The sequence below is a fragment of the Megalops cyprinoides genome, chromosome 22 (genome assembly GCF_013368585.1).
Source record: "Megalops cyprinoides isolate fMegCyp1 chromosome 22, fMegCyp1.pri, whole genome shotgun sequence".
NCBI classification, from domain to species: Eukaryota; Metazoa; Chordata; class Actinopteri; order Elopiformes; family Megalopidae; genus Megalops; species Megalops cyprinoides.
The window spans coordinates 11,493,301-11,518,784 of record NC_050604.1 but is presented as its reverse complement, the minus strand read 5'-3'; the positions used below and the strand labels follow the sequence as shown (position 1 = coordinate 11,518,784).

Below are 25,484 nucleotides of genomic sequence, written 5' to 3'. Positions count from 1 at the left end.
ACAGAGCTTACATTTTACATCCATTTATACAGATGGATATTTTTTGATGTCAAAGGTACAATAGCACTGCCCCATCTGGGACTTGAACCTAGAACCTCCTGGCTACAAGGTGAACCAAGATGCCACACTGGCATCCCAGAAAGAGTTTATAAAATCCACATGGCATGGTGTGCAGATCATGCTTCACCACCCCTGATTCACTGAATTCTCATACTGTTTGTACCCTGGTTTGTCAGTGATTGTCCCTTGTACAGCTGATGTCACCCTGACTAACTCCAGAAAAATAGGAGGAAACCTTTTGCTTTTTAAATATGGATCTTCACACACTCAAAATACAGTGACCAAAAAAAGTTGGAACATTTTCTTGATACAAAAATACTTGTATTTTTCTTCAAAATATTTTAAAATGTACAGCATTTTATTTGGCAAATCATGCTTCCACGTATAGTAATGACTATCATAACAACAGCAATAATTCTAACAGAAGATTTCTAGTATGTAACAGTATAAAAGAGAAAGGGGGGGGTTACTCTGGAGGGTGCATGTGTGATTGAGGCAGAGGTCTTGAAGGTCCTGAGGCTCAGAGAGATGTTGTTGCCTGGAAGAATCACAGAGAGACGTTACCATGGACACTCAAGCGGGGACGCTCCTTCACTAATCAACACTAGACATCAGCGGAAGGGAGGGCGAGACTTGCTTCGTAACAGAAAACACTGACTTCTGACTGCTGTCAACAGGCAAGCAGAAATATGTTGGGGGGAAAGGAAACTAAACAGGAAATGGTACAGTAGGCCCTAAAGGGCCTCTAAATTTAATTTTAATTCTGACAACCACATTCACACAGGAGTTTGGTCAAGCCATAGTCCGAGAGGAAGACGAAGGAAAGACTATATTTTTGGAAAGGTCACCTAGTAATAAAAAATCAAAACTGACACTCTGAATGCTCTTACCCATCTTCCTCCATGGCACTGAAAGTGCAGTCTTCAGAACACACTGCGTGCAACTTTTCACTCTTTGTTCTATTTTAGAGCTTCAACAGAAGTTGTTCAAAATCACCCTGTGGCTTGTGGTCGGCAGGGGGGGACTCACCGTCGGTCCACAGTGTTGCCAACGTCCTCCTGGACTCCGGAAGTCCCATCAACACCTTCAAGACCAACGTACGCCCCCATCACACATCAGAACCCTGATGAGAAGCCAAAGACAGGACCTTGTCAATTCCATAAATCAGCTTCACAGCCTTTGTCACTTCTTACGGTATTAATCTGGCGAAGCAGCTGAGAATACTGTGTCAAGACTGTTTTTCATTTACCACAGTAACTGTCATAGCATGGTCTTAAAAGGCATAATGACAGTTCTCTCAAAGATGGATCCCCAGGGAAAGTGTTAAGTTGGACTTAACTTGAGTGTTTAAACATAGCCAATGTGCGGACTGAGGACTTGGTGAGTTCTTGGTGCTGTAAATCCAGTTAACACCTTACCCGTGGTTGATTCTGAAATATTTAAGCACAATTTCCCCAGTAAACCTAAGCTTGATTTAAAACTTCGTTTACATATGTGAGCCAAATGACGAATCACGAGCTTAACTCTGTCTCTTTCTGGAGCGCTGCTCTCTACATGTCTTGGAAAACGCAGTCATCAACATACTGTAAGACAGTATGGCCTGTGTTAAAGAGTGGCAAGCTGATATATGTGAGAGAAGACTCCCTGTGTCATATCAACTCCCCACCTTAGTGCCAGGCGCCTCTCTACAGACAGGCCATTGGGAGAGGTCAACCTTTCAGCTTACAACATACAGCTGCTGGGGCAAAAATAGCCATGGCTTGGTAATTGCAATTAGGAGTGCTTCCAGGAACAGCTCCATTTTTCATAAATCATTTCGAGGTGCAGCCATTTTACCGTTCCCCATTTTCCGTGCACTAATCCTTTTACAAGCCCATAAGTCAGTCATTATTTACAAGGTTACTTCAGTTGTGTCCTTTAATTGTGTTTGTTCGTGTCCCGTCTTGTGTTTCTTTTGTAAGATTCCATTTGCATGCAGTGTTTTGATTGTGGACTGACTCCCTGTAAAATGGAACATGGTTTAGTGCCTTATCACTCCTGACCCACCTGACCTGTTAACAAACGAACAACAGCACAGGTCAGCGCAGAAATATTGGACATTAGAATTAGTGCAAATGGGCATCCAGATCCTCTTATGTTTTTACTTGTTTCCTAAAAGTACTACCATCACTTTGCACTGAATGTGGTAATGTAATATTTAATATAATAGCTACAGTTACAAAAAAAAAAACAAATTCCCTTTCTCCCCCAGCATAACCTCATGGATTGAAACGTGGTGTTCACAGCTGAATCGAGCCTGTCTTTAAGGGCACTGTCAGAGTCCATCTCCTAGCTGTGTTACTCCTACCCTCAGCTACTTTAACATGAAATGATAACTGTAAGCTTTGGAGCCTCAGAGGTTATATTTTTGTCCTTTCTCATGGCGCAACCTGCCAATATTCTGCTCTTTCACAGGACGCGGCCTCTCTTGGGTGATGGAGTGAACCTTGTCGTTGCCGCGTTCCTGTTCTGGTTCCCGGGAAGACTTTAAATCGAGGGCGGTGTAAAAATGCACTCCTTCCCCCCTTTTTAAATGCAGCCTGGTCAGTGGCTCTCAGGTGGTAACAGTTTATAGTTATAGTTTCAACAGATAGTGCCCTGTTTGTTCTGCTATTGAGCAATAATACCCCCGAGCAGGCTGCCACGGCCTGCCACAGAGCGCGTGCGGAGATCTCCACTGACATCTTGTCAAAAGGTAAAGGCGGAACGTTTTTTTTTCTTTCCGCTTTTCACTGCGCATTAGCGTCCAGTCTCTGTCTCCGCATTTGCTCCAGTTTTTTTAAATCAATAAACCATGCATTTTCTCAGCTCAAATTCAATGTCCGTGGATGAACAAAAAACTTGCTTTAATGAAATAAGAGAGGTCATCATCAAAAATGCAAACGTGTGCAATTTCCTGGCAAAGCTAACTACATGCGACTGTTTGCTGTTAAGTGTTGAGGGTTCCCAATTAAAGTCCCACCGAAGCACCTATTGCCAGGTGATTGATAAGTCCTCACGATCACAGCGAAGTGATCCCCTCTCTGCTTTTGGACGAAGCTGTGAGACTTGTTGTGGAATATCACGTTTCAGCTGTTTACTGCTCTGGTACACAGTCTCCCAGGACTCAGTTTCCTGTTGTGGTCACAATGAACCTTCAGGCCCAAGAGGTTTGGCCCCCACATCAAATGAACACAAGCTGTGACTGGGCTATGCTGTCTCTCAGCAAACTGCATTGGACCTTGGATGTGTAGCGCATACTCTGGTTTTCACTGCTTCTATCAGACTGCTTAATCTGTTGAAGCTCCAATGCTATTCATACTACAGCTATACTACATCACACTTCTGATATTTTACATTGGGATGGGCGGGATCTACCATTATTACAAGGTTTTCCAAAACTGGCAAATCAATCAATTAATAAATAAAAAGAAAAATGAAATCATTCAATCAACTTTTATTTGGTATAGCACCCTTTCCAATCACAAAGCACATTAGAGTGCACTGTTTCAACAGGGAGTCAAGATAAGAAATGCGAAGGTATTCAATCTTTAGGATGATGGCACAAAATACAGTCTGCTAAATATTCATCATTTGCAGATTTGTGCTATGAGTTATGAAACTGAATATCTGAGGCATACATTTTTTGTGCAGCTGATTATTACACTTAGTTTTTTATGAAACAATTAAACGCTATGGAAAAAATTAATTCCGCTTAATGAAACTGAAAGGCTTTTTGAATATCTTGGAAAATCATGCGTCGCGACTCAATGGACCAAGCAAGCACAGCTGGCATATAAGAGGAAAGGGCAATCTGGGTTCAGTGTGACCCGGGATCTGCATTTTAGTAAAGGTACTGCAAAAGGTCACCGATAAACAAAGCCCTTAAAACATGATTTCATTATTTATTTAACTTCATTTGAAGTCAAAATCATGGGGAGATGAGAGGCGGCACTCAGGGATGTGGGGTGGGGGGTGGGGGTCGGTACAGGATGTATTAATAACCAGGGAGAATGCATCAAAATGCGAGGCCCTCTCGATGTATTTGTTGTTTTTGTGATTGCTATATCCCAAATTACACAAATCTTGGCACAGCAGATCTTCTTTATCATAGACCTTATTATTTATGGCAAAATGAGATCTTAGCATGAGCAATTTAGCGATTTAATAGTGAGATGTAAACATACATTAAGAAAAAGGCAGCAGAAATGTACTCTTATCTGTCCAGAGAGGGGCATTCAGGCTGCTTTGATCAATAAGCTGCCCGCGACTGAGCACAGAAGGCTGCAAAAAACGACCTCCACTCTCATGAAAGAAATGCAATTATTTAGGAAAACCTCCACCGCCTTCCCCTCCCGTCCCGAGACAGCTTCCTCGCTGGCCCCGCGGGAGTTTTCGGGGAGTGACGATAAGGAGGCCGCTGCTTGTTTATCCTCAATTTTCGTTTCTTCCTCACTTCCTCCCCGGTGAGAATAGCCTGCTCTGGAGCTGGAGGGTCTGAGAGTTCTCACCAATCAGCGCCGTCCCACCCTCTCGCCCTCGCTCTCGCCCTGTCTCCACGCCCCAGGGAGCCCGAGGGCGTCGCGACCCCGGGGTTGCCGCCGTCAGGATTAGAACACGCGGCACAGACATGCGTCACCAGCCCCGGGATGACAGAAGCATTGTATCAAAAGGAAGATTATTCAGCTCAGCTGTGCCCTGTTAATCAGTTTCATAGCTTTTACAAGGTCTTGTTTGTAGGTTTATTCTTTTGAATGTTGTTTCCTCTGGTACTGTCCCCTTCTGATGAGGCGTGTCGGAAAAAAATGAACTGTGTTTCTATAACACTTTTCATGATTCTCAGTGTCTTGTTCAGCAGGAGGCCAGGGGTGAATCCCTGAATGATACATGGCGGCCATTTTGCGCAAGGCCTTGTAGTACACTGAGTTAAAGAGGATTTTATTCAGTTAATTACTGATTAGATGGCCAGATGAGTAATTTGGATTCTCTAACGACCACATTACCTCAGGACTTCTGTTTCACATCTCATCCAGATAGTTTAACAGTGCATCTTATGGCACATTGTACCCATGACTGCAATGGGACATTGGTTGTCTAAGTGCCTCTGTGTGAAGACTGCCCCCTACTGGCTGTCCACAACACTTTCAGCAACATCTTGGAATTCCCCTGAAGGGGGGCCTCCAAAACAAGTACCAATAAAGCCCACCCTCTCTTAGCTTCGACCAAGAAACAAGAGAAGGCTATGAGGCGGTTTTGACTACTAGTGAACCACAATAATGTAAAAACAAATATACAATGCAAAAATGACCTATGTTAGCTCATTGCTTCTTGTAGCAAGTTAATTCAAAGTAGATAGAGAGACTATCCCCTTAGAGTGTATGTTAAAGTCTCTGTAGTGCATTTCAGCTGCCAAAAAAGAAAAAAATCCCTTTGACGTACGCAAAGGGCAGCTTTGGCTGATGTTTCTGGAGCAGGTAAAGAGGCTCACCAGCAGTTTCTCTGGAGGAGCTGAGGGCACTGAATTACTGACTTAGAGTGGGGTTCAGTATTCTGTTTGATTCGACGCCTTTGAAGCCCCATATCAAAGCAAAAGCGAGACATCAATGGAGAGCACAACCTAACAATGGCAGGGGAGAAAATGCCTGCAATCCATGAATCTACCCGTTGACTGCAGCGCTGGCCAGGAAACGCCAGGCTCAGATGTGAATAGAAAGCCTTGCAAGACCAGGGCAGGCAGAAGAATGATAGCATCCTCTAAATCACTGAATGCAGATTACGGTGTGTCAGATTCCACCTGGAGTGTTTCACTCTTACGTCAGTAAGCCTGTGTTCATTGGAGGCCCTCCAATGGTTTGGCAAAGCAATGATTAACAGGCAGAGAGCATTAATACTGAGTCTGATCTTTGTGGGGTTAGACTATAATTACCGTTAGAGGGTTTGACTTACAGCGGGGTGGGACGGCTATGCAGCGCTCAGTATGAAGTATGGCAACTGACAGTGCACAGCAGGAATGAACCCGAAGACAGAGAAATCGATAGGCTTGCATACATTAGATTCACTGAAATCAGCAACTCGATAGGGGCCCAGCTAAACACCAGGGGCTTTATTCTCCATGGCAGAAAGAGAAAGGAGAGTGCTTGCAGAACTGCCCACAAGGGGGAGGGGTGTGTGTATGTATGTGTGTGTGTGTGTGCATGTGTGCACTCACCCAGATTTCAGCAGAACTGCCTGGACTTCCATCCCTGGGGGGCGGCGTCTGCAGGAGGGAGCCAACGAATCTGTGCAGACAGATGAAAACAAAGCGGGATTCAGTCCGATCCACCTGATTCAACCGACTCACAGGATTCAACTGATCCACCTGATTCAACCGACTCACAGGATTCAGTCTGATCCACCTGATTCAACCGACTCACAGGATTCAGTCCGATCCACCTGATTCAACCGACTCACAGGATTCAGTCTGATCCACCTGATTCAACCGACTCACAGGATTCAACTGATCCACCCGATTCACCCAATTAACCTGATGCATGCCACCAGATCCTGAGACACTTCCCTGAACTATAAGGCTATTAGATAAGTTCTGTGTGTGTGCGTGTGTGTGTGTGTGTGTGTGTGTGTGTCTCCTTGTGGACCTGCAGACATAACAGTCCTATCCCAGCAGGAGTCTGTTCCCCGTGATCGTATGAATGGCCTCAGGGCCAGCAGCCACCACCTGACTCCTGCACAGAGGGTGAACAATGGGCCACATTATCGTCACAGACAGCACAGATCCTCCACAAACCTGCCCCTGTCTCTGCTGCTACTGTCTATTCAGCTACGGACAGGCAAACCTGGGGAAAAACACATGGGGAGCTGGATAAAGTGGACACATGTATAATATATTCAAATATAAAATGGGATCATTGTCATTTAACAAAAAAGTTACAAGACCAGCAACCCTAGATGTGTCTTTCAGGACCTGACAATTAGTAATAGCCAGCTCAGTGCTGGGGTTAATGACCTGGCCCATGTAGTTACAGATTGTTTAAGGGGACTTAAAAGATAGGGCAAACCCCCTCTCCCTCTCCCCCTCCCCCTCCCTCTTCTCTCTCTTTCTCTCACAGACTGTGAGCTAAGGGCAGCTTTACCTGGTTCTCCCACTGCTTCCTGTCAGGACTGGATTTATCACCGAGCCGCTTGGAGTTGAGACAAGAATGTTCTAAACGGCGATCGATGCGAGCGAATAGAAAACTAGCTGGATTAACGATGAAAAGGCCTGATAAAATAGGTCACGGCTGCATGTGGCTCTAATCAATGGGAGCCGTGCTGCTGGCCGGGTGCCGGCAGCTTACACTGACTGCACAGAGATCCCTGAAAACGCAGGTGAGCAGATAAGAGCACGGCTAACCGCGCGCACTCCACCACTCTGTTTGCTACGATAAAAAAGGGAGGGAGCTCGGCTCAATAGCCACAGGCCGTGTGCCAGAATAGTGAACTCCCCCCCCCCCCCGCCCCAGTATTGCTGTAGGGTCTGAAGGCAAAATTTACTGCACGTTGGGGATGTATAGAATGAACATTTCAAACAGGCCTCACATGCCTTCCACACTAAGGAGTGACTTCAGCTGGGTTAAAAAAGAGTTGCATTCCATTATAGTCAAAGGTGTCTTCCCATGCTGTCAGCATGTGGCTTTCTCCTTGTTAGGCACTCATCCAAAATGCTTTGGTTTCCATTAAGTCACTCGGCTATTTCTGTCCTACGAGAGTGCAAGTTCCCCTGCTTTTTTAATATGACTTTTTAAGAATATTTGAAAATGAATTTCAAGCTCCGATTAGATACAGTATGCATTCTAATAAATCACTGCAATATAAACTTCTAATCGCTTTTCAGAAAACAGTCCTTCGTGCTCTTTGAGATTTAAATCACTCAAAATTTCAACATCATTTCAGTTTAAGTTCCCCTTCTTGAAAAGGCAGACATTCCTTGAAGAAGTTTTTCTCAAATGAAAATCAGAAGTTCTCTGAAGTGATACATCAGTCATATAGCACCATGCTAGTATGTGTCTCCTGTACCGAGTCTAGTGGAAAACTACAGGGAGGACAGGATGATATGTAATGCTGAGTTAGGGGAGCCCATCTCAGGCTGCTGTGGAATGAGTGATCGGCCACAGAGTGGGTGGATCCCTGGAGCCTGCCTGTGACTCACAGTGGAGTTTTCAGAGTGGAGCAGACTGGAGCGAGAGAGTTTGGGTGACAACCCCCATGGCTGTGGATGAGTTGAGCTGCTGGCTGCAGGTGGGTGAGGGGGACCAGAAGGGGGTGCGTGCAGGTGGGTGGGAGAGCGGGAAATGTGGGTGGGGTGGGGTGTGGTGAGCGGGGGCTCATTGAGGCTGGGGCAGAGGGGAGGGGGGGGGGGGGCGGGTGCTCGGGGAGTTTACCTGGGCGTGCAGCGAGGAGGGGTAGGTGAAAGCGGGAGGTAGAGCAGGTGACAGCTCCGCGGGGTACAGGGGGTACGGGGCCCAGACATCAGGGCTACTGGGATAAAGTGCAGGGACTGTGAGCTCATCTGCAAAACAACAAGAGGGAGAGGGTGAGAGAGAGAGGGAGAGAGAGAGAGAGGGAGAGAGAGAGAGAGAGAGAGAGAGAGAGAGGCAACAAGGGGAGCACAACACACCTATCCCACCAGAAAGAGATGTTGAGCAACAGCGGGTGGAAGACAAAAGAAGGGTACGAAAAACAACTGCTGAGACTGCTTTTATGAAGTGAATAGTTGATGAGGACACGCAAAGCCGGCGCTGACACTTTGGCATCAATCAGCTACCAAATAAGGCAAGGTCATGTCTTGTTAAAAGATGGCAAGGCCCCACGCTCTTCTGTTCGCCAAAAAAAGAGATTAATGATTATTGAGGACAGGGCTCCAGTCAGAAATCTCTCGCGGAGTGCCGAGAGGCTGCGAGGTGCCCGCAGGCCGTCTCATTTAATGCAGCACGGGACACCGTTTAACCGTCTCTCAAACGTATAACAAAGCTGATGCATTCAGCAATACATCAGCCGCTTCCCAATTTAGAAGTATCCGTCGGCAGATGCGGAGAAACAAGGCCGAAAAGGGAGACACATAACGGAGCCCAGGGGCTTACTGATCTGAAGGCTTTTTTACGAGACAAGCCTGGACATACACAACGCCGCCTTTCCAAAACAGCGCGCTGCTTTTCTGCACAGACCTATTAATCACAGCTCCGATCTGCAGGGGATTGCTGCTGCCGATTTTGACACCATCTTGACAGTTGACAAACTGAGATTACAGCCTCTACGATTATGGAAATGATATGCACCTGTAATCACTTTCCTATAAGACTGTACAGTTCAACGTCTCCAAGGAACACACCTCTTTAAACATTACCTCAGCAATCCTCAGATTTTTTTTGTTTCTCCCTAGTCATTTCAATGCAGTCACCTTTGAGCATGTATTTTTTTTCCATTATGCCATTATTCTTCCCTTCCTGGTAGTTTGTTGGATTATATTTGTAATCTAAAGTGCATTTAATCACCTCATACAAACTATTAATATTTACATATGTTGTTTTTGGATTTTGGTCACTATTTTATTCTAATTGTCTCAAGGACTGTACAGCGAATCAAATTTAATAAGGATGTGTGCTACATGACAACAGCACTGATACCACTGATACTAACACTAATATACTACTAACATACAATAACTCATACTATGACTGTTACTAATAATAATATGACTAATAACAATGACAATAACAAGAGAGGGAGGGAGATGATGACTTTGGACTAAAAGTGATGCATTGCAGTAGTTTCATTCACTTGCGTAATATCAAGGGGATCTGCATTCCCGAGGTAACTCCAGGTTGAAATAACTTTTCGTCTTCTGTGTATTTGGTGAGATTGACGAGAATAAAGCCTGAAGCTCAAATGTCAGAGAGAATCAAAGGGCTAGAGGGCACGCACATGGCATTCATTAGCAGGTAACACATACGCTGTGACATGACACATATGTTACTGCATTCTATACGAGACATGATATACTTAAGTCAAAACTCTGTTCCAAGTTCAAGCCCTTAGCATGTAAATTTATTTTTGAACAGCGCCAGGTTTTTTTTTAGTGACGCTTTAAAAGAAACCCACTATCAGAAAATCTCAGTTAGTTTACTTGAACTGGCTTCTAATTTTGTCATTACATCATGGTTCTTACTAATTGCTTCCTTCCGTATTTCTCCAGAGAATCCCTTGACTTCATGTGAGATTGGACTCAGAAGGCAAATAGTGGTTCTATTACAACAACAAAAAAATCCAGGGACGGTGTTTGTTTCTACGTAGCTAGCATTCGTAAATCAGCATTGTAAATGCCACTGACTTTATGTGCGTGCAGAGGTGAAGCACTTCAAGATTAATTTTCAGATGTTGACTTTTTCCTGAAATTAAATCCCTGTAAAGATCCAGCTTGATATAAGACTGAGATGGAAATCGGAGCGTTGCTGATCAGTCTGCCCGTCATTTCAAACGACGGCCCTCCGCGCTCTTTAAGAGCTCGTTCAGCAAGAGCGCACAACTGCGCACATCCAAACAAGGGCCGTGCTCTGTGCCAGGTCCGCTGTGTTTGCTCAACACTTAACATAATATTTATCCGAGAGGTAAACACGACACTGCACCGCGCTGACAAAGCCCACACAGTGTCACGTGCTCGGGGGGTTGCTCAATATGAACATTCAGGAGGGAAGGTTAACGTTTTCCAGCAACAATCCTGCGCGCTTTCCATTCCACAGCATGCGTTTAATGTAAACGGCGTACACTGACTACTTTCAATAGTGGGCCATCAGTTTTCTGTCTCACAAAGAACTGTAAATGTCATTATTAAAGTATAAAGGGGCAGCTAATGGAAATGGGGATAAATTCGTGGGTCTGACTAATTGTACAAGAATAAAAAAGTCAATAAAAATCTACAGAATTGCCTGCCTTCAATGCTAGACCATAAGCATACACATAAGTTATTGAGCGCAGGAGAGGTAAAGGAACACTCGAGTTCTCAGATGAAGTCATGAACTTCTTAGGTAACTACAGATAAATATGATTATTAACGCTGGGGCTTTCATATCTGCTACTCATAGAAAAATGCTAAATAGCAGTCCATCTTACTGTGATGCTTATAATTGCTCTGTCTGCTCTTTGCAGGAATACCGCAACTGTCTAGAAGCTTCTGACGAAATAAAAAAATGAATATAAACTTGTATTCTTTTTTTTTTATTCAGTCAGAACTTTCTGGACAGTGGTGGTCAAATGTGAGCTATGTAAGTCACTATGAGTTATCTGCATCTGGTCACGCTTAAATTTTAGCCTTAGATGGCTGCTGAATAATGCAGAAAGCTTGATATTAGCTTCTGCGAACTGCAGCTGGAAGTCATGTTACAGAACTCAACCTCCGAGCTGAAGGCTGATTCCTTTTGAAAAGGCACATCTATATTTCAACATCAAATGTGTTTGACCTCTTTGGCTTAGGAGAACTGGATTTAAAATAGCCCCCTAAAAGCAGTGTCTGACGTTCTCTTAGGGAAGATATTTTCTACTGTTTCAATCTACACAAGTATTCCCTATGGAACGGAGCAACTTAAAGAGCACTTTGGACTGTTGTGATGTGTTGTCGGCAATGTGCCTTAACAGGTTTGAAATGTATTGAATTGGAGCGTGAAATCCATTTTACATTTCCTGGAAAAAATGTAGTCTTTGAGAACAGAATCCAAGGAAGGAGTTTGGTTGGCTGTATGAAGCACACCCCAAGCCTTCTGGTCATTACCACGCTCATTTACAAAAGGTTGACAAGTCAAACCAAGAACGTTCCTTATTTATGTACTAAGAGAATAACCTAACATACCTAACACTACATTGATTCCTTCCAGAGGCACCATTGATTGACTGCATGACATTCTAAATCATTTCTAAATCATTAGTAATAATTAGAATATAAAACATGAGTAGTTTGCCTTAATAACAATCTTTTAAAACACTCCAGTGTGTCATAAAGCAATTCCACAGCCAGTCTTTCTTATAAATGTCCAGCTGGTGAATTGGTGGAGCTGGTGAGTTTCTCTTAGGAGTTCTGAAGGGGTCTTCATTTCCCTGTGCAGATGTTCTGGAGCGAATTCATCTGTTTTTACAGGTTTCAATCACGGTGCACCTCAGGATAAAAATATTTCCACAGCCACGAAATTTCATTTGGCCGAAGATCAGCCAATACTAAGTAAATATGTACGAAAAAGAACATTATCTTAGTCGATCAAATAGCAAAGGATTAAATGCAAGCATGATATTCAAGGAAATGGCTTCATAAGGGATATTCAATACACTGTGTCAAGGAGGATTGTTTTTGGCTCCTAAAGGACATGCAAGATACAACAACAGGGTAGAAAAACAGATGTCCAGGACTGTTTTTCTTTCTGCTCTCAACAGACAAGGATAAATCATACTCATTAACTCTTAAGTGTTAAAGAATCAGAACTACAAAGCAAATATTTACAGCAAGCTAATCCCTCCACTCACACAGAATGACAGCTATGTTCAAGGGATAAACCTTATTATTTCATTTTTATGAATGTATACATACAAACCAATATCTCTATGACAGGCAGACTACACATGTGTATATTATATAATAGTACTGGATAAAACTGTAAGCCAATGAAACAACTGATAAATAGAATAATTTTACAAAGTAAAGTCACCAACACATTGCGGTAAGATCTTGACACAAACCGCTGGTAACATCCCCAATGGGAATGTCTGCTTGAAAATTTTCTACTAGATTTGGCCAGCTGCACTATAGGATTGTCAGGCACTTGTGCTCGACATTCCCCATCTCAGCCTCCCAGGGAGTTCAGTGCTACCCATGTCCTTCCAGTTGAGCCAGCACAGGCTTTGCTTGTGCTCACATAAGCCATTTGATTCAAAGGAAAAGTTGATCTCTTCATGTTTGTCTTGTGGATTCTGGGCGGACTTCACAGAGGCTGTGCCCTCTATTACGACCAGCCATGAATGTATTTAATTTCAGTTCTGTTTTGTGCACATGGTAATGCTAAGATTAAAAACAAAAAAAAACGTGGGTGCAAATTCTGGGTTCAAAGGCAACGTCAACTGCAACCTCTGTATGCGTGAAAAAGAGTCATTCAATGGTGTTTGCGTGCTATAACAATATCATTATTCTATGCATGTCACACACACTTCAAGATCCAAAATGGTAAAGAAGAGTCCGCAGCCAAAATAGAAACCAGTAACCATCAAATTTACCATGGCCCGTTCACTGCCTTTGCACTGTGTCACTTGGAAGGTGAGATTTCTTGTTGTTGACTGTCCCTAAGCCGCCCCCCCCCCCCCCCCTCAGCTGAGGAGCCCCCCTCATAGGTAAAAGTGGGTTCCCAGAACAGTGGACAGGTATACTCACAGGGGTCCCTGCTGATGAACTGGGGGCCGGGACTCTGCTGGGACAGAGGGGGGTTGGGAGTGCCCACCAGCTTGTTCTTGGCCATCTTGGTGTTGGCCTTGGCAAACTCCAGCCGCAACGTCTGAGGGATTTCCGGGTCGAAACGGACACCCTTGAGAAACAGGAGATGCACTTTAAGGATGACGAGAAAGGAAAACAGAGGCATGTGCCTCTGAGTAGGTACTGCTTTGGTTCATCAGGTGTTAACGTTTTTCCCTGTTTGACCATACAAAATACAGCCTCTATAGAATATGCCCCCTATTTCAATATTTATTCATTTGTTCCAAGAAAAACAGTATTTAAACATGGTCATTTGCTGAGTTAGAAAGGTATTTAGTTTTCTAAGATGAAATGAAGCTAACATTCTGAAAATCAACCAAACTTGGTAAAACAGCTGTGCGTTATCATTTTGGTTTATATCTGCTGTCTCTGTATGATTATTTGCAGCTTCTCCGGGATGAATCTTTGTGCTGCGTTTATACAAGAACGACTGTTAAAATGTGCTTCAAGATTTGGTACTTGCTTCTGCAATACTTTTGTATTTTGAAGTCATATACTGCCTTGTTGTTGCTATTCTGTAGACTGAGTGAATAATGTAGTAATATCCGAAATGTATTTTCAAACAATGAAAAAATGCTTCTAGCATCTCTTTGGTATAAAGGAAACCATTTGATAATATTCATAATATTCATTTACTGACACTTGATTACTAAATTATGTATTCATACAGTGTGCATTTTAAAGGCTAAATCTTCTTATTGTGTAAGAATATGATACATGTTTTAAGTCACTCTGAGCACAAAAGATCTGGAGACTTTTTGGCTTTTTGCCATAATTACATTGTTGCTTTGATTGCATTTTCTTTCCACACATCTTTCTTTGCATGATATGTCTTCCTAATGGCAGTGTGGATGTGCAAAAAATTATCATTATAATAATTTCAGAATTCTGACTAATCTGATGAATGTCTCTGTACAATCAAATGCAATCAAATATTTTGTCTGCTCCAGAAACACACCAAAGACTGGAGAGTTCTCTGGTGTGAGTCTCATATTTTGACAGGAAAAACTGAGTGAATGACAGCAATCAAAAATTTGATTGATCTAATGATCTGACAATCCACCTGAATTTGAGGAACAGCGTGAAAAAGGTCCTGCATTGACCATAGTACAATAGAATGAAGTCTTGCAAGTTAATTTCAACTCATTCATGCAAACAGCAGGTCCACATCTAGCAAGATCTAAAGAGTGCATACCAATGGACCTCCCGTCATGCCTCAGATCAAGCTATCACGCAACTTTCCTCGACATGCTTGTGTGTAATCTAACACCTGGACCACCTACCCAGGGCCACAAGTTACATGAAAGCTCAGGGTCAACTACAGAATGATTCTGACACGCTCCCAAGATCATTATGTTAATATATGGCGGGACAAGAAATTTTAACTCAAGGCGGCACTCCGGGGGGGTCCAGCAATACAATCAATATGAAAATGTACTCCTTCCCCATGCTGCTCTTGTGCTCCATCAAGGCCCCCAAAAGCAGATCTAAAAATATGGAAGTGTGAACAAGGCCCTTCTTCAGCCAGAACAAAAGCAGAGTTTGTTCGCTGAGCCTGAAATCATCACAGACGCCAGCAGCAACTTGCCCCTGCAACAACCCAATAAGAGTGTTTTTGTCCTCTTAAAAGGCAGTTAGCTGGGTCAATGCAGAGATGTCTGTGAAGTCAATATTCTCTTGGTTACACTGCTAGCTATGGTTTTTTCTACGCCTGTACAAGTGCTTCCCCATGTAAGTCTCGTGCAATTAGGAGTCAAGCACAACCAATTTTCTGGGCGATGGAGGGAATAATGCACATATGCGTAGAATCCAACTGAAGACACAGCGGTGCGATAAGTTAGCAGGCTTACTTGGTGGTTAGAGTGTTCATTCATTATGGTTGTTCTTTAAACCTTAAACCAACACCCATTTAGGGGCTGTCCCTGCTAGAGCAGAATGTGCATCCAGTGAGACTGAGATAGCCATTTTAAAGCTATCCTAAAAGACAGTGAGTTTTCACTTTTCTCAAAACGCACGCAACCATTGCTGCGGTAGAATCGGCTACAAAATGCAACACATCTCTGTATGCAAGGGGCAGAGGTGACAAATATTTCACCAGACGTCTCCATTCTCTGAATTTCACCCCCACACAAGGCACTGTTCTGAGGTGTTGAAGGACCCCAAGGACGCCGAGCAAAAAAATAAGACACATTTTCAATTTGCGGTTTAAGCAAGTGTTTAATTTGCAGCGTTCCCTGTCCAGAGTGTCACTGCAACTGGAGGCGAGTTATCATACTATGCATACCCATTCTATGTCTTCCACTGAAATCCCGGGAGAAGCGTGTCTTCAACAGTTATGTCGTATGGATATTTGTCTGAGTGAGAGGGTGTAAAAATATAATAAAGCTGCACTCTATGGAAAAAACAAGTGACATTACCAAACGAAAAAAGTGTTTGAGAGGTCTGTCAAATCGATGTCGGGAAAATGCTGCAAGTAAAATATTACTGACTTAAATATTGCAAATCCAGACACATTTTGCTAGTAAACATGTCAAAAGCTTGGCAATATTGTGATCTGTCTGTCTATCCAGTTTCTGCAATTGGTGTCTGGAGGAATGTATTCCTTAAAGGCAAATAAGAAAACAAACTAATTGTGTTGCCTACGATTACTCGTGAACAATCTGTCCAAACAACTGCCAGCGAATGAGACCAGCTGCAAATCATTAATGCTTGAAGAACATGAATGGTAAAGCTCTAAGGTTCCAATTAAGCATACCGCTATGTTGATTTCAAGGGTACTGGTTTCCGCGGCATGATTAACCATATAAAACACTGCCGAGTGTGATTCACAAAACTAAAGCCTTTCTATCCTTTCTTGTGGAGATATTCACCTGCTTAATTAGGGATTTACTCATCTTCCTTCTGCCTCGATGTCATGGAGATTAAAACGGAATCCGAGATTAATGGCTTGTATTGTAGTGCTGATCAAAATACACACTCTCATCCGTTTTGATGCCACTGACCTTGTGAGCTCCGGAAGAAGAAGGTTTATCATGTGAGAATTTCAAATCATTTGGATCACTCTGTAAGAGTCTAAAAAAGTGACATCATAATGGTGGCCAGTGCCAAACCTGTATCATCACTGTCCACAGCATGCTTTGCACACAAGTGCTGGGAATCTGTGTATAGCACTGTGCACTCTCCATTAATGGAAGTGACTGTCAATCATTATTTGCTTGCTTGCATGGCAGACAATGTATCTGGGATGATGTACATAGCAGATATTCTGAATATCATGCATCTACACAGCTGGATATTACCTGGAGAAACTCAGGTAAGTGCCTTACTCAAAGGTACAATAGCAATGCCCCACCTGGGAGCTGAACATTCTTCTTAACCACCAAGCTACACTGCTTCCCAAGTTGAACCACACTGAACCTGCACTACTCACTCAATAAACAGAAAGTCTGCCACTATAGCTTAAGGATGCTGAGCTTTCGGTAAGGGAGCACCCAGCTGCCACAAAGTTCATCTTATCTCATCAAATGCTGTCTTTGCCTTCATGTAGCACTAGGTGTGACTATTTTATACCAATCACAGCAAAACCATAATCTCTCAGCCAGCGCAATATTTGTTTAAATTCCTCCCGTACCTTGTTTTGAAGAACACTTTCCGTTTACCGAAAGTGACTCTATTTCAGTGCACAGAGTAAGCGCACAGACCTTAGTTTCCATAACAAATCCATGACTTGCATTGCAAGCATGCCTCAAAGAGCACCGCGAGTCCGTGGGAGCGAACAACATGGCTGCCGCACTCACCAGCGGGCGCAGAAACAGCGCAGAAAAAGCCGCCGTCTGGGCGGGAGCGTCGGAGGACCAACTTACGTTCAGAGCGTTCTTCGCCGCCTCTGCCTCTGATCGGCTGTCAAAACTGACAAACCCAACTGGCTGGAGACCGGGAGAGAGAACAAGAGAGAGACGAAGGGAACAAACATTAAATGGTCTTTCATCAAAAATAAAAAAAGATTAGCATAACACAACATTAGAAAAACATTTGCATAAATTATTCCAGCATGACACCTGCTATTTTACTGAGTTCAGAAACCTATTTTTCGTCTGTGCAGTTAAGGACTACCTGATCTGTCATTTGAAAAAGGTGACAAATCAATTGGCAGAGATGGGTACGTAGAGTGAGAAATTACAGCATATACTCAAGTTCGCAGTGAGACACATGCCTACTAACACACCGACCAGAACGAGGCAGACCAGAGTGGCCAGACCTGACCTCTAAAGATGTCTCTGGCAGGGCTGTGTCAACCTACAGGAAACACTGACCTGCCATCACACAGCCTGAATGGAGACGTTCTGTTCTGAGGGATTCCAGAGCAACTTGACAGAGCCCAGGCTCTTGGCCAGGAGCTGAATCACCAGGGAGACTACACTCTCTGCCTCTCTTCCTAATCTGTCTGAGGAGTTCCGGCATTAAGGAGTTTGAGTGACAAAATGTTCGATGGCAGGGACAGACTCTTCAGTGTGAAGAAGATGGAGCATAATATCTTGTCACAATTAAGAATCTTTGTCTTACCCGCCTGGCAGTTTTGAAGCTGCCCAGCGCCATGTAATCCCAAAGGGAGTGGAGAGGAATGGAAAAGTGAAGGGGAAGGATTTAAAGAATGGGGGAGCTTTTAACGGTCAAGGCAAAATTATAAAGGCAGGAAACATACCAGAAATATAAATAGAAATCTAGAGAAATCCATATATAGATATCTAGAGAAAAGGATTTTCATCCCGTTGCATTAGTCAGAAGTAATACTTTGAGCTGGGAGAGTACTATGGGACCTCAGGAAGGTGTCAGCAGTCCAGATAAAGCTTTAAATTGTTTATTACATGAATAAAGGAGAGGGGTTTGAGGACCAGTCTCATAACCAGAAGGCTACAGGCTCAAATCCTAGGTGGGATAGTGCTGTTCCCCCTTTGTGCAAGACACTTAATGTGAATTACTTCATTACATATCCAGCCTTGTAAAGGGAAAAAGTAAACTGTACTATCTTCTATTTGCTGGGCAAATCTGCATCTGCTACACAGACACTTAACAATGGAATTAAAAGTCTGTCACTAAAACAAATGCTGTAGATATACTATCAAAGATACATTATTCAGCTGTAGTGGGAGATGCTACCCTTGCTATTCTCTTCCACCATGCTGTGAATTGTAGTTTGTAGAAGTTGTCCAATCACCGCATGTGAAAGCTTGCCGTTTTCCTTCCCTGCTTAATGGTATCTCTTCCAGGGTGGATTCAGAGGGAGGAGGCACTGCGGAGGAGCCAGAGACGCCTCTGAGTTCCAGTGAATCTCATTACCCCCTGCCTGACCCCCCTCCTGCTGCCGGGGGAGGGCCCGACTGCCAAATTCCCTCAAACGGGCCCTGTTAATTAGAACACCTAACTCTGCTCTCCCAGAGCGGAGCACGGCCGCGGCACAACAACAACCGCTGACCCCTTTAAAGTAAAACCGCTTCGCTGTGAACCGGTCATAAATTTTTAAACCGTGCCACTGGCTGCCCCCCGCGCCCAAGCAAGGCCTGGCTCACAGGGGCACAACATATGCCCATTTCAGCACTGTGAAATAGCCCGATGTACAAGCGCACTTCCCCTGGACAGAACACCAGTTTTTCACAGGGTCATTACCCACAATCCACCTCTTTTAATGCTGTGTGCCAAGTAAAACAGAGTGCCATTTTTAAAGTCTTGAACCCCACACCCTTACATGGTCAGGGTGGACAATCCTTACTACAAGGTTTATGGATGCTACAAAATGCACTGTGAATACATTCTCTATCATATTCATTTTAACCAAACAACTGAGAATTGTTACAGCTAAAATATACAAGGTGGTTTTGTAATGCAGTACAAATGTAACACATTTTAGGCAATAACACCCCATTTTTTCTTTGCATATATACCACTGCATAAAACTTACATGCACCTGCCCTCACACCACAATGTTATCAGAGGAGAAGAGCACGAAAAAACTTCAACAATCTCCTTCACACATCAGATTGTTTCCAGTTTCCTTTCATGTTCTTCACTTCCCACTTGAGTATCCGTGAAATGACAAATGCGTCTATTTGAATGACAAAGACAAGTCGGAGCAGCTTTCCTCCCTCGGCTTTCTCCCTGATCCCTGGAGCAGCCGGCTCTGACTCCAAGTGGGGCCTCCGAAAAGGATGAATGTCAAAAGGGCTGAGACGCCCCGGCAAGAAAACAGCCGAGGGTGCTGAGCGAAGTGACACACAATTAATCAACCGTAAAGTGAGCTGTGAAACGTGAGTGTTTACCTGTTTGGAGGTGAGTTTGATCAAGGATCCTTCATAACCCTGAAATAAAGAATTACAAGTGTGAATACAAAACGCAACAGTAACCATTTATCAAAACGCCAAAAAGCAAACTTAATACAAAAAAAGACGTACCGTGTGCATGTTGTGGTTAAAAAATACTGTGATTGGGACAAATCAGTTATGCAGTTATTCAAGCACAGGAAGTAACGCAGAAGGAATTCTGGTTATCATACCCATCAGGGTTATCTGCTGCATAACAAAAGAGTGGACTTTTGCAATGTTATCTTTCATACAGGTGTAAACCTGAGTCTGTTCATTAACATCAGCTGTAGTAGTTTCCTGCAATAATTTACCATTGTGAACATTCCTTTAGTGAAGCAATCTGAGGCCAAATCTCCATTCGTTGGCCGAGGTTCAATGAAGCATAGCATTAGCTGTTGTTTTCATGGCGGCTTTTTACTCTTTTGCAGTATATTCCGAAGACACAAAGTACTCCCATAAAACAGGATACTAACTGACAGATGGGGAAAATGTTTTTGTTTATTTTATTATTGATGCATTGAGGGATGTCCCTGTGAATCAAATGCATGTTCTCCTGTATTTTTAATGAGAAAGAATAAAAAAGGGACACAAAAAGGCTCTTGGTTATGTCCTATTCTCTTAGAGTGCAGCACCTACTGCGGAATTTTTCTTTGGCTGTTTGCACCCAAAGAAAGCACAGACTTCATCCTACGGACTGAGCGCTTTCTGTTCAATAATGCATGTTCAAGTGACCTTTTGGTCATGATTTGATTTCTGATTTGCATACAAAATATATGGAAAGATAAATTACACCTGTAATAACACAACAAATATAGCAGCTATTGCTGTAGCTATTGTTCAGTAAGCTCTGCTCTCGCGAGAAGATTTTCTCACAGTTGTATTCCTGAGAGTCCTCCAGTGGTAGCACACAGTAAATCAATGAATTGCGTTGATTGAGTGGAAAAGTAATAAACATTATGAGAACACTTGAATGCTCACAGTGTCAGTAATATTGTCTGAAGCAGCTCATTAAAAGAGACGGATCAGACACACGAGCACAAGGCATACCTTAAATGGTCTAAATAAGAGGTACAGTTCTCTGGGCTTGATATCCAACGGCAACCCACTGACAAATAGTGTTCGGACCTGAAGGCAACAAGAGGGGAAAAAAAACAGTGAGGAGTGAGGAAGCATTCTTCACACTTTGAACACTTCTGATGGACACAGCGAGACAGCGTGAACAATATCTCAGAACATGGGTCAGTTACAATGCCTCCACAGACTGTGCCAGTACGCACCGTCTGCTCTTCCTGCTACAGCTAAGCGGGCTTTACTATGTGTTCCACCTTCCCTTTTCAGTACTTGACAAAGCCATTGTGTCAGTTTTAATTTCAGAGAGCACTGTCTTGATTTCTGTGACCGCTGAGAATAATCTGAGAAAAAAGTTTAAAAATGCTTTCTGAGAAATGTCAGCTCTTAAGGGATTGTATGAAAATTACCAGTACTGTGACTTCAACACTGAAAGAAAAAAAACATTTTTGTTCATGTAAGTATGTAGACCATCATTTACAATGTCACCTTGGGAGTGCATGTTCAGTGATAAGAAGCAAAGAGGGAAGTCAGTTCGGATCATACAGAAAGCAGACACTTCTATGTGCTCTAAACAGTAGCTCACATGAGACTACTGTTAGAGATTACTTTTGCAACCTTTGAGCAACTTTTACAACCAGTTCAACTGTACCCTTTAACAAGGAAGAACCCAAGCTACAGCAGTAATTTGCAAACACTGTGCAAGGCCTTTGTCTACCTATGAAAAAACAATGCAATGTGCCACAGTCTACAGACACGGACATGGAAGGGAGAAAGGCATATGGTAACGTCATTGATTACTACAAATCACCAGAGGCAGACAGAAGTAATGGAGAGCTCAGTTCTTTTTTTGGCAAATACTTAACCCTGGAGTCGGGCCTGACGCACCACACAAGTTTTGAAATTGGGGAACCGTACTGTGTGTCACCATTTTAGGACTCACCAACGACTTCTGAGCCACATGGTGCCTCCCACTGATCAGTAATGCTGCCCTATAAGGTTATAAAGCACTTAACTTCATAACTTCAGGACACACGAAGTCGCCGGCGGTTTCAACAAAGCCACCCGGCTACCCTGCCGAATTATCATGCTTCTGTTGTTTGTAGTGGTAGCTGTTTGCAGACAGATGAAATAAACCCTTCATGCTCTTGGCACAGTTCAGTAAATTCCTCATCTTTCCCCTTCTGTCCAGCATGTACGTTCGGCTTGGTGTTGGCCTCAATTTTGCATTTTATCTTTCTTATAACCCCAAACTCTTGCTGCTTTTCGCTGCAGCTCCACAGGAAACGCTAATGGCTTACAGATATCAGCTGTTTTGTTGACACATCACGCTACATTACATTGTTGAGTGGTTAGTGGAATCTCAGTATTAGAATTTGAGATTGATACCCACATCACAGCTCACAAGGTGTCTGAAGGAACGATGAGGAACAGCTACACCAAGCCAAGGTGTCGAAGTGCTGAATTTCACCAAAAAAAAAAAATCATTGCACAATCACAGCAGAGTTGTAAAGGCAATTAAAAGAGCTACATATGAAATAAAGTCACACTGTGTGCACTATGCAGTAGACAGCTTTGGCTCCAGCTCATGTTAGCCTGAATCAAGCCCTATAGTGGTAAAGCGGCTGCCAATCTACCTTTAAAAATCAACCCCTACTGAAGAACCCTTCCTAAGTGTCTGTCCTCCCTCCTATGATAACCCACACACAAGCCTGACATGGAGTGGGTATCAGTATCACCTGCCTCCCGAAACAGAGGCTGAACAAAACGCAGGTTCCAGTGACGTCCACAACAGAAATAGTGGAGCCAGAATCTGTACAGCTTAGACTGCTAAGCTTCAAATGACCTTAAACAAACAACCACTTACAGTACAATGCAGAAATACCATTTCAGTGATGTAATATACGGACTACACCAACGTCAAACAAATACAAAAAAAAGTTCTGGAACAATGTGATTAAAAACCAGCAAAGTCAACAAGGCAAAAGACCACAAGACCACAGGATGATTTTTTTAAAGAAATCTTTCATTACATCTAGACCTAAGTGTTTCAGAAATGCCAAAGGCTTTTAACTGCACTTAATTTCACAGTGTGCTGTACATTGCGTACCGCTCCACAGGGCTGACTGACTCTTTGTGTGCATGGATCATTTACCATTTATGGTTCTCCTAAACCTCTCTGTACATACGCCGAGAACAAGAGCTTGGAACCAAGCGCAGGGTCTATCGCAAGTCAGCTGAAGACTTCAAGATCCACAGCGTGGTTACCTGGCAACAGCAAGCAAACTTTTGGAGCGCTGTGCCTGAAACGTCAGATCCTATTAAGGACACTTTTGCTGCCGCTCCCTCTGGCCGCGTACAGTTCTAATCACAGGCATGATGCCATTGCCTGTGAATGCAGGTATCACCTCATCAACACACTTTCCTTTTGCACTTTCCCACAGTGGCATCGCCTTCTTGTTTTCAAGAGTCACCGAGTGCTGTCTAAAGAAGTCAAATACCGCATTGCTTGAGTATGATAATGTGTTTCAGAAAATATCAGTAAACAGCAATACAAGCAAATATTATTAATAAGAATGTTATGTAGTATTTATGGGAAAGTCACAAATAATGACATTTTCACAAAGCACGAGTAATGTGAAACATCACAACTCTGGCGTAATAGTAACACTATCACAGCAACCTGAAGCACAAGCAGGAATGTATGATTTAGGGAAATGTCTGCTGATCACTACTACTGAAATGGGAATGATATAATCAGTAAAGACTGCAAGCTACTCCAAATACTTGCCGTTTCTGGATATGCTCATGATTAAGCCTTGTTCAGTTCTACCTTGGTTATCTATCATACTGTATAAGGCAACATAACACACTACAGCCAGCGTTCTCTGAGTTCCACAACTAGGGCTGGCTAACCTGGACCTGGCTAGCATTTCAGGTACAATGGTATGGCCCCCTGTACACCCTGTGAAGTAAAATCTTTTTTAGTGGCTATAAAGCAAGTGTACAACACATAACAACCAAATTTGGCCAAGCAATATGAAAACAATACAAGCATTAGTAAAACAATGAGACAACAGAAATGCTTCCAAGTGCCTTCTGCCTCACACCAACCAACCCAGGATCAGCTCACCCACCCTAATCTTAACTTCAACCATTTTGTGTAAAAGATGCACGTTAGTCCTGGATCAGTGCTCTAGACCAGAATCGATCTACATCCTCTCAGAGATCCGACAGAACAGGCCTGCTGAATACCATGTGACTTGAGAGGCCCAGGGAGCAGGAGGGGCCGGGGAAGGTGAGTGACAAGCAGACAGTGACCCTTCAGTCTGTGTCTGTCCCAGGGGCGTTGTGCTTGTGCATGTCGAGCTGTCTAATCTGTACGGGCTGTCCGTTAGCACCTTGCCTCCACTCATACAAGTCTAAGTCTACGCACACACATCACAGTCAACCAGAACTACACCACACCAACACTATGGAATGTTGAAAAACAATGCTTTCTGAATCACATGATGACTGCGACAATGACAATACTTTTAACTGTCTGACTATCCAAAATGAAAAAAAAAAGAAAAACTATATTTTTATACACACAAACACATATATGTTTATGTCTTATACTCGTTGTGGAGAGGAGCACTGACTATCAAGGTAGCTAAAGGACAAAGGAGCACTTCTGACTGTTGTTTGAAATGTGTGTTCAGTTTAAGCAGATTTTAAATTAATTATCAAGTGAGCAAAGGTCAGCGTCAAGTTTGGGGTTGGAACTGGGGTCGGGGTCAAGGCCAGGCTAAGGGTTAGAGAGCACATCGGGGGTTATGTTTTAAGAGGTACATGGTGCTTACTGAGAAAGCACTTACCACAACATGGACAACATGGGAAAATGTTACCAGAGAGAAATCTCTCACAGTCACAGTGCCAGGTGCCACATGCTTTAGAGACAGCTAATTATTATTAACCTGCAAGTCATTTGATCAATTTTCACAAAGGTGGACCCCCCCCCCCCCCCCCCCCCCCAAAAAAAAAAGATATCAAAACAAATGACCTCAATCAAAGGAATGAATCAGAACAATTAAATCAGGCTCGATTTCTGGTCAATGTTATCATTCCCCTGCCAAATTAAACAAGCGCCTAAAAAGCATCCTAAGGGAATTCTTTTTTTTTTCTTTTCATAAAGACATGCTCCTCCATGTCGATCAGCTGTCCTCTTGCTAAAACTCAGGCTCTCTGAATTTCATTTTGAAAGGCCTCCCAAAATACTTTTCACGATTAAAGTGGCCCTTTTTTTGTCAGTGTCAACTTTTAACATTTTCAGTTACACATATACACAAGCAGAGCTCCGTAAGACCAAAGCAGCCGGCTCCACAGTATCTCTCAGAAATGTGTAACTACATTCCGGAGCTCTGACTGATGCAGGGCTCAGTGCTGGCTTTCCTCTCTCTTCC

General features: G+C 43.3%; 1 protein-coding gene across 3 annotated transcripts in view; it reads right to left on the bottom strand.

Moving 5' to 3' along the window:
• Positions 1-72: 72 nt before the first annotated feature.
• Positions 73-25,484, bottom strand: part of LOC118769970 (RNA-binding protein with multiple splicing-like) — a 30,637-nt gene continuing 5,225 nt past the window's right edge. Inside the window, exons 2-8 of one of the 3 annotated variants that reach the window (XR_005004528.1) lie at positions 21,019-21,096; positions 19,930-19,968; positions 17,479-17,541; positions 13,517-13,667; positions 6,287-6,356; positions 1,090-1,183; positions 73-598 (exon numbers count right to left, since the gene is read on the bottom strand). Coding sequence is in view for 2 of the 3 variants with exons in the window: in XM_036517406.1 (XP_036373299.1) it covers positions 6,294-6,356; positions 8,496-8,623; positions 13,517-13,667; positions 17,479-17,541; positions 19,930-19,968; positions 21,019-21,096 (522 nt within the window). In the remaining variant the exon portion in view is untranslated. Of the gene's footprint in view, positions 599-1,088; positions 1,184-6,286; positions 6,357-8,495; positions 8,624-13,516; positions 13,668-17,478; positions 17,542-19,929; positions 19,969-21,018; positions 21,097-25,484 lie in introns of those variants that run through there. The other 2 variants (XM_036517406.1, XM_036517407.1) reach the window with 2 other exon arrangements.